The sequence below is a fragment of the Diadema antillarum genome, unplaced genomic scaffold (assembly GCF_040938485.1).
Source record: "Diadema antillarum isolate AM-2024a unplaced genomic scaffold, OU_Dant_1.0 scf00000009, whole genome shotgun sequence".
Lineage (NCBI taxonomy): Eukaryota > Metazoa > Echinodermata > Echinoidea > Diadematoida > Diadematidae > Diadema > Diadema antillarum.
In genome coordinates, this window is record NW_027270898.1 from 1,275,099 (window position 1) to 1,289,641 (window position 14,543).

The 14,543-nt window shown below is 39.8% G+C and overlaps 1 protein-coding gene across 1 annotated transcript; it reads left to right on the forward strand.

Annotated features, from left to right (window-relative positions):
- The first annotated feature begins 494 nt into the window (after positions 1-494).
- LOC139719651 (uncharacterized) lies at positions 495-10,104 on the forward strand. The gene is made up of 2 exons (XM_071631059.1): positions 495-2,430; positions 10,001-10,104. The coding sequence occupies exons 1-2, from the start codon at positions 495-497 to the stop codon at positions 10,102-10,104; spliced, it is 2,040 nt and encodes a 679-aa protein (XP_071487160.1).
- Positions 10,105-14,543: the final 4,439 nt, after the last annotated feature.

Here is a 14,543-nt window from a genome sequence, read left to right on the forward strand (position 1 = left end):
TGCTACATTTAGTTCATTCTCTGCTGTTGCATCACGCCCACGTGATCCTCCTTATCCTCTTTGTCTTCTCTGTTCTGTTTTAATTGTTTTAACTGTTTTATTGCTTTGTTCCAGTTCAGTCTCCTTCCTTGCCCTGTTTCCCTCCCACTTCTCGACTTGTAGTATCTTTGTTTCTACAGTGTGGTATTTGTTTGTAACGTATTTCTTACTTTCTTTTCAGGTGTTTGTCTCCGTCCCTGTTATTTTTCTCTTCAGTTCCGTGCCTTTGTCTCTGAGCTTGTCTCATCTCCCTTTATCTTTTCTCTCCACTCACTTTTCTGCTTAGCACAGGTTGGCCTGTACATTGACCGACTGTACTTACCTTTTTTCCTTTGGTTTATTCGCCTTACAGGTCTATCTTGTTTCCTTTTTTGAATTTCCCTCTATTCTGACAGGTTATGTATTTCTCCTTCCCTTGTTTGGCTATCATTGTTCTTCTCTGTCCTCTGCCTACCATGGCTAACCATCTATCTCTTTTTCATCAACTGAGGAAAACCAAGCTCAAGGCCCTCAGATTCTCATTTCACCAGGATAATTACAGATTCTACTCCCTCAACCGCATGATACCCACAGGCCTCCAACTCCACTGCACTCCAGCTCTTGGAACACTCTCGCCTGAACTACGGAAACGCTGGAACCAGACTCTACGTGGAGCTTCCATCCGCTTGATTAACATTCTCTCCGAACAGTGTGCCGCCTCTCTCACTTCCTCTTCAGCTGACATCGACAGACTGGAGAGTGAACTTCGCTCTTGCTGTACCGACACCCAGTGGCTCAAATACAATGATGAAATTGAATCTTGTCTCTCAAAACATGTGTCTGACCTCACTGCTCGCAGGAACAAGAAAATAGGCAACTTCACGAAGAAACGTCAACGGTCTAACAGATTCAGGCGACACACCACATCCACTGATGTATCCTCCACTTCTGTCGTTAACCTTTCTTTTTCTCCCCTTTCTCAAGCAGAAACGTCTCTTCTCTCAAAAGGCCTCAAGTTTTGCCCCACTCCACCCAAGGTCGATCAGATAGCACTCAGCCAAGACCTCTCTTCTTTCTACCGCAGGTTACGCCTCAAAGAGTTTTTTCTCGATGAACCCCCTTCTGCTCCTGAGCCCTTTCATCAAAAAAGCTCATGGATTCCCCCCAAGAATAGAGTTCCCTCCCTGGAAACGTACATCGAAGCTGTCTCATCTCAAGTCTACTTCGCAGATACCCTCGACATTGCATCACATGACAATCTCCCAAAGGAAGAACGCCAGGCTCTCTCATCTCTCAAAAACAGGTCGGACATCATCATCAAGCCCGCAGACAAAGGATCAGCTGTTGTAGTAATGGACCGCCAGCAGTACATCGATGAAACCATGAAACATCTCCGCAATCCTTCCAACTACACACTTCTTGACTTTGATCCCACAGATAATTTCTCCCAACAGATCCAGTCGACACTCGATGACATGAAGGAACATGAACACCTCACCAAGAAGGCTCACAAATTTCTCTCCCCCGTTAATGCCAAACCTGCCCGATTTTATCTCCTCCCCAAGATCCACAAACCTGGCAATCCTGGTCGTCCCATCCTCTCTGGAAATGGTTCCCCAACAGAGAACATTTCCCTCTTTGTTGATCACCACATTAAACCTCTTGTCTCACTCGCACCCTCCTACATTCATGACACACCAGACTTTCTCAGGAAGCTCGATGACATCAAGGACCAGATACCCGAGACAGCAATCATCGGTACTTTCGACGTCTCCTCTCTCTACACCAATATTCCCCATGATGAAGGTATTCTAGCCTCCTGTGAGGCTTTGACATGCAGCGGCCATTCCAACCCCCCCCCCATATCTGACATCAAATCCCTCATGTCACATGTACTGACGAAAAACAACTTCACATTCATGGACAAGCACTACCTACAGGTATCTGGCACAGCAATGGGTACCCGGATGGCTCCTTCCTTCGCCTGTCTCTTCATGACCAAGCTAGAGCAGCAGATGTTAGATTCAGCCCCCTGTCTTCCATGGATTTGGTGGCGCTACATCGATGACGTTTTCTTCATCTGGACCAGGGAGGAAGAAAGCCTCCATACTTTCATTGACCACATCAATTCTTTCCACAGAACCATCAAATTCACGTCCGACTTCTCCCAAGAAGAGACCAACTTCCTTGATGTCACCGTTAGGAAGGAGTCTAACCATGTCACCACCACTCTCTACACTAAACCCACAGATACCCATCAGTACCTTCACTCAGCCAGCTGCCATCCCCGCCACTGCAAAACCAGTATCCCTTACAGTCAAGCCCTCAGACTTCGCCGTATCTGCTCTGAGGATTCTGAGTTTTCTTTCCATGCCAGGAACCTGAAGAGACATCTCGCAGCCAGGGGCTACGGTACCAGGAGAGTTCAACAAGCCATCAACAAAGTTCTTTCTCTCCCCAGATCTGAAGTTCTCAAACCGAAAACAAACAAGCAGGACATCACTGACAGAATACCCCTCGTGACCACGTTCCACCCCAATCTACCCTCTCTCCACAATATCCTTCGTGATAATCACCATATCCTTCACACCTCTGATCGTCTCTTGCAGGCCGTCCCAGATACTCCCATCCTGGCATACCGGCGCCCCCACAACCTCAAGGATCTCATCGTCCGTGCTGAAGTACCCTCCCTCACTGACAATTCTTCTCCTTTACAGCATGGCACATTCAAATGTTCAGCCAGCAGGTGCATCATTTGTAGCATACACATCCATGAGAGTGACTCTTTCACCAGCAACTCTACCGGCCTCTCTCACCACACAAAGGGAAACATCACTTGTACTACCACTAATGTCGTGTATCTCATCACTTGCAGAGTTTGTAGAATCCAGTATGTTGGGGAAACCAAGACAACACTCAAAAGACGCTTCTGCGGACACAGATCTACTGTCAACACAGCCAAGCTCGACACTCCAGTGGGCCACCATTTCAATCTACCCGATCATTCCATCACTGATATGACTCTACAGGGCATTGAATCTTTAGGCACTCGTCCAGACACAGTCAGAACCAGCAGAGAGAAGCTCTGGATGAGACGACTTCACACCATCCAACCCCATGGCCTCAACATCCAGGAGGGAAATGACTAACCACTTTATATATATATATTTTTTTTTTAAAAATTATCATTATTACCATTATTATTCGCTTTTTCATTTTTCAATTTCATTTTGTTCTTTCTTTGTGCTTTTTTCCATTTGCAGACCCTTCTTTCCCCAATTGATTCCTTCCTCTAGTCTCTAGCTTTTTTTGCTACATGATCTGTTCGTAACGTTTATTGTAACTGTCTTTGAAACAATTAACTGATGTGATTTGAGACGTGTTTTCATTACTGTACAATAGTGTCAACGGAAACAAAATTTCTATAAGACTTATCATAGATCAATAAAGAAGAGTCTGAATGAATCTGAATCTGAACTTGACAGGCAAAGAGTTATATACATTGTAGTTAAAAATTTTGTACGCGAGAATCACTGGGTGGAAAGAACCTCTTTTTTGTTTGCAGGTACATTCAGAATATAATTATATGGTTTCCAAGGCTGCTTCCCTTTGTCTTCATGGAACGACTTAACGTTTACCTCCTATCCAGCTATTGTTGGCCACACAAATCTGAAAAGAGATTCAAGAGAAGCACAATGAATGTAAATGAGCTTGCTGCTACATTTATGGGCAAAATGCGTGACTGTGGGGGAAAAATAATCTTCATGAAAGGGACTGTACGCGATGCAAATGCTTGTTGACTTGTATTGAATCATAACAACCTGATCATTACTTATGTGGTCAAAAGAAAAACGAACTTTGTGCCATGTATTTCAAGATAATATTTCTGTTATTTCGCTTCGGATTACTAATGAATGACTTGTATATATCCATGCAATATCTTTTGTAACACAGTGTAACATTAAAACGTGCAGAATATGCTCAGTCTCATATCATATTAGTATAGGCCCTATATACTTTAGCAAAGATTGCCTGAGCCCAGATGATGTCACTTACAGAATCTTGGTTTGGACGCTATTATTTTTTGTGAGCGTATCCAAATTACTCTAAAGAAAAGAAAAAATATTGTACAAATCATCATTAGATAATGGCATATACATATAATATATCGAGATATTCATTTAGCCACATAAGCGATGTTAAGGGTGTCATGTATCCACACAAGTAAAGATGCGTTTGCATTGCATTACAGTGCACTCCCGTTATAACGATCACGGTTATAACGAAATTTCGTTATAACGAAGTAAATCTTCTGGTCCCAAAATTATCACCATTAAAGTCTATGGTAAAAAATTCGCTTATAACGAACACGGTTATAGCGAAATTTCCGTTATAACGAAGTCTTTTCCGAGCGCCATAGACAAAGAAAAACAAAAGAAATGTGCTCCGTTATAACGAAATGCGAATTGCTTTCGAAAATTCGTAGCGGAACAAGCATTTATAGCTTCTCTGCTTGGGTGAACGCTTCACACCACTGTGTGTTCGCTCTTTGTGTCATGCACAGTTTCTGAGGGGAACTTGCGTTTATTATTGTGATACAGTTATCCCATCACATTTCACATAGCTTTCCAGTGTATGATGAGTATTCAGCAAACAGAATATGATATATATACGTGGTTTTCTTGTTTTCGTTACATATTGTATTTGTTCGGTTATAACGAAATTTCGTTATAACGAAAGAAAACTGCCGGTCCCGAGCATTTCGTTATAACGGGAGTGCACTGTATAGTTTCTTTATCGTCCTATATAATCACTCTCAGAGCCCCTATCTCGAGGCTTCATTAACATGTCATAGACCCTACAAACAGGCCAACGGTCATGGGGAATGACATTGTGATGGAGTCTTGCTCTCCAGCAAGGGTAATATGCATGTTAATTATGAGCCCATTTAAAGATCTCTAGAAGTAGCAGTGAAATGAGCAAGTAAAAATAGTCCTTTGCTCCTCATATGAATGAGAACTATAACAGTGATCATGAATGTACCCTATATCAGCTTAATACGCTGATTCATCTCTGACGTGACCCCCCCCCCCCAGAAAAAAATCAAATGGAGAAGGGAAGAAAAAGACTTTAAGATAAAAAAAGTTTCATTCGGTAAAGCGTGTCAGCCATTACATGTACCTCGATAGGAGAAATTCATTGATCCTGTAGGCCTACCAAACGTTGATTCAACCACAGCTGAACTATTGTAAGTAGTATAGATCTTTTGGATGTTTGGACATGCTTCCCAACTAGCGAAGCTTCAAAAATTATAAGACAGGTTTCTTCACTTAAAGGGGAAATTCATTCCAAATATAAGTTAGTCTAATAAGAAAGAATAAAGTCTCACGAGTTCAATGGTAAAAATTTGACTGAAATCGGATGAAAAATAAGGAAGTTATGACATTTTGAAGTTTTGTTAATTTCTGCAAAACAGTTCTTATACAGTGGGTATGAATATGCAAACGAGTGAGTTAACCATGCCTTACCCTCACAATTTTCCATTGATCGTGTACAAAGAAATGACTAAAAATCAATGTTTCTATCATTGAAGTCTGAAACATGATGCTATTCCTGGTTCAATAACTTCAGAATAATGATCGGTTAGATATGCACCGGATTTGTTCCTGGGGCATAATTGCATTTGAATGAAAAACTGGAAATTTCAATATTCAATGTACAAACTGTATAGCAAGTTGTAAAGGGATGACATGCTCACTTTGTCATTTGCATATTCATATTGACCGTTCAAGAACTGTTTCCAGAAAAATTAGCGAAACTTCAAAATGTCATAACTTCCCTATTTTTCACCTGATTTCGATCAAAATTGTACCGTTGAACTCGTAATATTTTACTCTTTCTTATCAGACTAAGACCCCGTTTACAGTGCGGGGCTGGGCCGAGCCCCGCAATTTTATCCGTTTACACTGCCGGGCTCAAACCTTTCAATATTTTGTCGTAGTGGCGCCCTGCTTGTAAACAAACGCAATTTGGTATAGTCGCCGTTCGGGCAAAGGCCTTTGCCGAAGGAAAAATCCTTTGCAGGACAAAACCACCTTAAACTATACTAGTTTTCGACGTTGAGGGGGTTAATATCATGAATAGCGAAATAGTACGGGCAGAGGGTTTGGAAATCAGACTAGAATTGGCCGCGCATTTGGCCCAGTTTGCGTTTTTTTTTTTGTCTATAGAAAAAAAGCGCATTATACTTATCTTCTAAGCTTTTTGATAATCTCCCTATACGTCTTAAGACAAGAAAGATATCAAATTATTTATGACAAAAGTAAAGCCAAGACAAACGACGCTTTAACCTGTACTATGATTCTGATTAAGCAACAATTGTTTGTACAAAAGTTACAGAACAAAGTTCCTAGGTTTAGATTCATGAGGGGAAAAAACATATTTAATATCAAGCGGATGAGAGATATATTCATTCTGTGTCGGGTACTCTTAACAAGTTTAATTTAAATGTTTAAGGTGGCAGTCACTCCAACATTAACATTGTTTGTGTAAACGATAATGAGAGAAATGTTAAGATAAAACGAGATTATGGCTGAAGATTATAAGTTGTCATATCTATGTTGACAATGAGACAACAAAATAGCCCATGGAGAGCTAAAAAAAAATTTGGGGAAGAAAGAAATAAAGAAAAGAGCTATATGATTGCAACACTTTCTATTCAAAAGTTAATTTTTATGCCTCCGCCACGAAGTGGTGCCGGAGGCATTATGTTTTCGGGTTGTCCGTCCGTCCGTACGTACATGTACGTCCGTACGTCTGTACGTACGTCCATCCGCATTCGTTTACTCGATAACTTGAGTAATATTAACTGGAATTTTACCAAACTTGGTCCAAGTATAAAGGATGATGGGGCAATTACTTGATTAGATTTTGGGTGAAATTGGCCAAAGGTCAAAGGTCAAAGGTCAAGGTAAAATCATGAAATTGTATTTGTTTACGCGATAACTCAAGACTCAAGCAAATTTCACCAAACTCTGTCCAAGGATGATGTATGATGGGACAATTACTTGATTAGTTTTTTAGTGAAATCAGACAGAGGTCAAAGGTCAAAGATCAAGGTCAAATCCTAAAATTTATCTGTGTACGTGATAACTCAATACTGGATGAAGCAGCTTTCACCAAACTTAGTCCAAGGATGATGTATGATAATAATAATAATAATAATAATATATCAATTTATAAAGCGCAAAACCTATAGACATATATTCTTCTGCGCTGCAAAAGCTTCTGATGTGCTTGATGATAATAAACAATCAAATGAAAAGATGTGTTTTTAGCCGTGATTTAAAAACTGCTACGGTTGGGGATTTCCGGACTTGTAATGGTAGATCATTCCAGAGTTTGGGAGCAGCACAGGCAAATGCTCTGTCTCCCAGTGTTACTTTTGTTTTACATGTTGGAATTTGTAAAAGGAGAGTGTCCTTAGAACTGCGCAAATTGTGAGTGTGTCTATGAGATTTGAATATTAATAATTCGGATATATACCTGGGGGCTTGACCAATGAGTGACTCATACACAATCAACAAAATCTTAAACAATATTCGTTTACGAATCGGAAGCCAGTGTAAGTCTTTCAGAAGAGGAGTAATCCTTGAAAACCTGGGTTTGTTACAGATAAGCCTTGCGCAGGAGTTTTGGACTCGCTGCAGGCGCCCAACTTGAGAATCAGGGAGTACATATAATAGCCCATTACAATAATCCTATTTACTGACAATGCATGCTTGAACGATCATTTTCATACTGTTCTCATCAAAATATTTCCTGCTACGTCTAAGATTATATATCATATGGTATGATGATTTACACACAGTTGTGATGTGTGCTTCCATGTTCAGATGTGTGTCAAAACACACTCCAAGATTCCTAACAGTGGAAGATGACTTTATGACGGTACTTCCAACTGATATCCCATCAAAAGAAAGTTTAGATATTTGCTTGGATGTGCCAATCAATAACAGTTCAGTCTTACTGTCATTCAGCATGAGTTTGTTTTGCAGTATCCATTCACGTACATAATTGACACATATTTCCATGTGAGTGATGCTTTGCTGCCGAGCAAGTGCGTCAGGTGTGAACGACAAATACAGTACATCTGTGTGTCATCTGCGTAGCAGTGACAGGATACACCAGGAAACTTTTCATACACATTTTTGATCAGATTACTTGTGTATAAAGTAAAGAACAGAGGGCCCAGCCGAGACCCCTGTGGGACTGCAGAGGGCACTGGGAAAAATCTGAACCAGTACCATCTACATTGTATATCGATCTGTTGATATCTATCTGCTAAGTATGACTTGGTCCATTTCATAACAACACCATCAATGCCAAAGCAAGTGTTCAATGATTCCACTAAGCGAGAATGATCTATGGTGTCAAAAGCACTGCTCAGATCTAATAAAAGCAATATGGTTACTTTCTGATTGTCCATAGCCATCAATATGTCAATCTTTATTCTTAACAGTGTTGTTTCAGTACTGTGGAATTGTCTGTAAGCCGACTGGTTAAAAGGCAGGAGTGAATTAACGTTAAGGTGATCAACAATTTGCTGATGGGCAGCACCTTCAACCAACTTAGATACATACTTCAGGTTACTCACAGGCCGCAGATTACAAAACTCCATATCTATACCAGCCTTCTTCAAAATGGGTTTAACTGAAGCATGTTTCCACTGTGAGGGGAATTGACCAGTTGCCAAAGAGAAATTGATTAAGGATTTTAAACAGGAATCAGTGCGCTATCACATTGTAAGAGAACCTTTGTAGGCATTGGGTCTAATGCACACGACTTTTTACTGAGCTTAGATATGAGTTTTTCAACATCATGCTCTGAGAGTGGCTTAAAGCTTGTGAACATTGGTGCACTGTGTGAGGTCTCTTGAAGAGAATCTGTGAATGGTTTGCTCAGCACATTCAATCTTGACTCAATGTCGACGTGAATTTTCATTACTTTGTCATGAAAAAACTTGCCTAAGTCATTCACAAAGGTGTGTTTGTCAATGTGCTGTGGTATTACAGGTTGCTTATTGGCTATGTTCAACAAAGACTTCACCATGTGAAACAAACGTTTTTGGTCGTCTTTGTTTTCCATGACTAAATTATTGTGATACTTTCGGCGGGCTTCATTTAACAAATACAGCATAGAATTACGTTCTGACTTGTAAATATTCCAATCTATGTCTTTCCTAGTTTTCAACCAACACTTTTCACTCTTCCTTTTCTTCCGTTTCGCGGCCCTGACAGTGTCAGTGAACCAAGGTACTTGGGGACGCAGAACAACTTTCTTTGTTACAACAGGTGCATGCTTATCAATGATGTCACTCAGTGTAGCATCATACAATACAGCCAGTTCATTGACATCACTTGGTATGCGCTTACACAGTTCACTTTCAACAACATCTGTTTTTAGGCTTTCTATATCAATCGTAGACAACCTGCGAAATGACAATACTTTGAAAGGCAATGGAGGTTTGTATGACTTAAGACAGCACATAACAGGGATATGATCACACAACAGAGAACCATGTGGCCAGGGCTGGCCGATGACAATATCATCTGACTGCCGACAAATCAACAAGTCAAGGGTGTGACCACGTGTGTGTGTACTAAAATCAACCAATTGCCTGCAGCAAAGAGACTCAAGGAGATTCGAAAAAGATCTTGACTCAGCATTGATAACATCCACATGAATATTGAAATCTCCTGTAATTAGCAGGGGTACATTCGACAACAAGTGACACTGAATATAATCATTAAATTCAGGTACAAATGATGAAACCGACACTGGATGTGATTCTGAATACGGCGGTCTGTAAATATTGATCAATTTCATATGAAAGGTGTGATATGAAATAGAATACTCAGCGAACTCGAATGAGTCCTTCTCACCAGCATCTACCATATGAACATCAATTGTCTCTCTGAAGACGAGGCCAGTTCCACCGCCACGGCGCCCACTCCTCGGTCGATGAACGAGACGATATCTGGGAGGGACAAGTTCACGAGAGACTGCCGAATGTGTGTCTTTTAACCAGGTTTCCGTCATGGCAATCAAGTCGACATTGCTGTCGCAGATGAAATCTTGAACAAGAGCGGTCTTATTACACACTGACTGGGCGTTCATGGAACACAACTGGAGATTCAAGGATGATATTGGCTTGTTGTTACGTGAGACAGTATTCTTCTTGCGGCCTCCTCGAGTTCCTCTCCGTGTTCTCTTTCGTTGAATTGCACAAGACTTGATGATGTCGCAAACGTCTCGCGGGAGTTGCAGTTTGGTATGTCTCCATCGCAGAAGTTCACCTGAGGTGTACTTGATTTGACGTTGTCCATGTTGAGATGTGCCGTGGCAACCTGACGCAGGCGATATCTCTCCATTTTGGGTGTTGGGTCCTGGGTTTGGATGAACAACCCATCATGGAGAATGTCTAGTTGAAAGGAGGCAGTGCAGTTTGGACTGTATAAAATTCTCCTCTTTAGAAAGTGCCTTCTGGTGAATGACCCATGATGAAAAGGATGTAGGGCAGACTGGCCACTGCAATGCACTGGATCACTCAGAAAAGCACAGAGACAAAGAGCAACAAATACTCTGAGATGAATAGGCTGCATTGTGCCTGACTTGTAATCCAGATGTTCACGTTCATCCAAGCAGGAACATAGTAGAATGTGCTACTTACACAGTGATGCATAGGAAGCACAGGGCACACTGAGTACAGCAAAATCCAAATCCAAATCCAAATCCATCCAGAAATGAATATATCAAAATACTGCGTAAAACCGACACTTCACTGATAAAACTTGTCTAGCAGTTTCTGAGCACTATTACATAGATGGTGGTAATAGTATAATCAAATGAAATGTCAAAATAAAAAGCAATCAGAAGCTTTTTTGGAGAGCAAGCAAAAGCATGTGCAGCATGCGTGTGCGCTCAACCACTAAAAAAACAGGGGCAATTAGTTGAGTAGATTTTATTGACATTGGCAAGAGGTCAAAGGTCAAAAGGTCAAGGTCAAATGCTAAAAAGTTGCTATTTCCCCAACATCTATGCAATGCCCCAAGGAATTTTCTTGAAACTTAGTGTAGACATGTACTACTGCGTAAAGATTCTCCAGAGAGAGTTTCATGTCATAAGGTGAAAGGTGAAAAGGTCAAAGGCTAGGTGAAAATGTTACAATTTCACTTTTCTCGCAAATGGTTCAATGTATTTTCATGGAACTTGGTACATACGCATGTACTGACTGGCAGGGATTATTTAGGGAACTTAGGGGTCATGGGTCAATAGTCAGGGGTCAAAGGTCAAGGTCAACTCCTCAAAATTTTACTATTTTCGTCATATACTAGTATATGCAATGCTTGCATTATTAGTTTTAAAACTTGATATATGCATGTATTACCTAATGGAGATTCTCTGGGAAATTTCCAGCCAGAAGGTCAAAGGTCAAAGGTTAAGGGTCAAAGGCCAGGTTTAAATGCAAACAAAAATCTATTTTGTACTGTAATTACACTCTTTCTTCATACCTTGAGAATTACTCAATGCATAAACTTATAAAAGGGTCGGTCAGAAGTCAAGTAAAAATCCTCATTTCCCCAAATATGTGTACCTGCACTCTTAGACAATTATAGCAAACCCAGTTCAAGGAAAGTGAACATTCAAGATATTTCTGATAAACGTGTCATTTCAGTATTTTGTCAGTTATGTGAAACTGTCATCACACATTGTGAAGACATTGTACTATACACCTATTGGGAGAATCATGCATTATGGCGGAGGCATCAGTCGCCATAGCGACATTTCTAGTTGTATGTTCAAATGATATGCTCATAGACAAGTCATTCATTTTGTTTGTCCACTCCGTGTCTCGTTAAACGCTCGTTCACCATATTCACCATTTTGAAACCTCTTAACCCACTTTATTGCGACATAATCCCTCTCTCTCCTCCCTCTCTCCTTCCTCCCCTATACCCTCTTCTGCTTTCTGATTGCCCATTTTCCCCAACTTTTGTATTTTTCAGTTCTCATTTTTATTCCTTTTGTACACTGTTTACGCACTTTTCATGTTACTATTATTTTTTACACGTTCTGATTACATTTATTTTGATTCATCGTTTGTTTGTAAACACGCGTTTTGTAAAATATTCACGCGGCCTTGCTGAAAACCAGGTTACAGCTGATAGCATTTTTTTTCTTTTTTAATTTGTGATGAAATAAAGTCAAACAAACAAGCAAACAAACAGAATGAACATCTTGAGTCTATAGAGGTCACTAAAATTTCAACAGTCTTTGGCCCTTCCTTGTTGAATTCTACTCCGTGGGACCTCTTGAGGGCAACTCGACACCCCTGAGTGGATTTAGAGAGGGGAACATTTAAAGCAGTTCGAATCGAAAGGACTGGCATGGAACTACTCAATACACCGCAAATACCAGCAAGACACTCGGCTTCGGTCTTTTTTCAAACTAATTCCAACCTTTGAACTGATGTGCATGAGTGAATCAGCTGGAGAGTTGACGGTCAAGTATCCGAATATGACAGAACAGTCAAAAACTCAATCCTTATATACTTCATCGGAGTTTGGGGAATATTTCTTCTATTTTGCGCTTGCCTGTATGATGACAGCAATCCAACCCCCATAAATGCGATTCTACATCGTGTTCTAGTCAAATTTAACAGATTCAAAATAAAGGTATAGATACAAAATCCGACGAACGGGAAGGTACTGGTCTCATCTTAAATGGGTGACATATAACCATGACCGTAATAGGATTTAAATGTCTCTTAATAATGTTTTCAACAAATGAGATACAGTCATAACCACACAAAAGGAGAGAGGTTGACATGGATTCACAATTCTCTCTTTGCTTTGTATATTTAATGTTATAAAAGTATGAACGGTTTTATGCCAAAAAATAACGCTATATTTATTATTTTCTTTGGTTTTTTTTCTCTAAAGTAAGGTCATCATCAAACAGAGAAAAATGAATCTTCCTAATTACTCTGCCGTCGTCACAACAATAAATGTCTTTTGATGATATCATCAAATTCATCACATACATTTAAATTACGTGCGTTTTTTCCGACAAATTAAATCTCAAATATCTCGAATTGATAAGACTGCATATACATTACAGATCTCCTTTTTTCGTGTGCTTTTGATGTAATTTTATTATAACTTAGCAGCGATGGCCCATATCCTCTAAAAGTCATCGTTTCTATATAGTTTATTATAACACTACAACAAAGATTATTTCGAAGAACACAATTGTGTCTCATCAGCCTCATATGCCAAACATACCAAGAAAGAGAAAATCAAATTTAAAAGCGATTTGTGAATGCGGTTCGTTGTCTTATCGCCTCCTCCAGAGAATCTGAATCGTTGCTCGTAATAACACGTATAAAGATAGCTTCCTGAAAACACATGAGATTTGAATACTCAATAACTTTGTCATTCTAAAACCGATTTTGTTGAAGGTATGATATACCATTCATGATCGGTTGACCTTACCCTTTAGACAAGGTATTTTGATGCACGCTATATTGTGTCTCCAGATGCAAAAATCGCGATTGTTATAGATCAGTTCATGCGATGCTATAATATGTTGAACCACTTCGAATTATACGCACAATTATTTAGCAAAGCAAGCGATGGGACGAAAAAGTAAAGACACTGTGTGATACTCAAAGGAAACCCAAATCCAAAGAAAAATGTGGATTGAGTGAAAGCAGCAACATTAGTAGAACACATCAGTGAAAGTTTTAGGGAAATCGGACAATCGATGAAAAAGGTATGAATTTTTACAGTTTTTTTGGGTCGGAATCGCTTGATGAGGAGACTACTGGATGTTACGGCGTCATGTGTAGACAACAATATAAAGAAAATACAAGGGAATTCCACCAAAAAAAAATAATTTTTCATGAAAATTACACATTCCATCAACTTGATACTGACAAAATGTTAAGGGTAGCAATAATGATTCCCCCTGCTTTCTGAAACCGGTTAGTCAAGTGCTCTTTCATTATGTCACAGAAAAGTGAATTTTTGTGGAATTCCCTTTATGTTCTTTGTTGTCCACACATACGTCACAATCTCTAGAAGTCTCCTCATCCAGCGGTTCCATCACCAAAACTTTAAAAATTCAGAACTTTTGCATAGATTGTCCGATTTTTCTCAAACTTTCACTGATGTGTTCTACTATAATGTTTCTGCTTTCACTCAATCCACATTTCTCTTTGCGCTTGGGTTTGTTATTGTGATTAGTTATGTAGGGAGGGAGCACGCTAAAGATACAACTTACAAGTAAACTTCTGTTGATGTACACTGTTAACATACGTGTATATTTACGTGTACATATTTTGCAAAATGCATGGAGAACAAGACTACGTACTGAATTGCTAATTTTTTTCACGTTTCTATGTTTTTTTTTTTAAGGTCAAACCTTTCACCAACAACAGCAGGACGATGTGTTATTGTATT

Coding starts and splice junctions, on each gene's coding strand:
- LOC139719651 (XM_071631059.1), top strand. CDS start 495: ATGGCTAACCATCTATCTCTTTTTCATCAACTGAGGAAAACCAAGCTC. Junction 2,431..10,000: donor TCTCGCAGCCAGGGGCTACG/GTACCAGGAGAG, acceptor GTCTCTCTGAAG/ACGAGGCCAGTTCCACCGCC.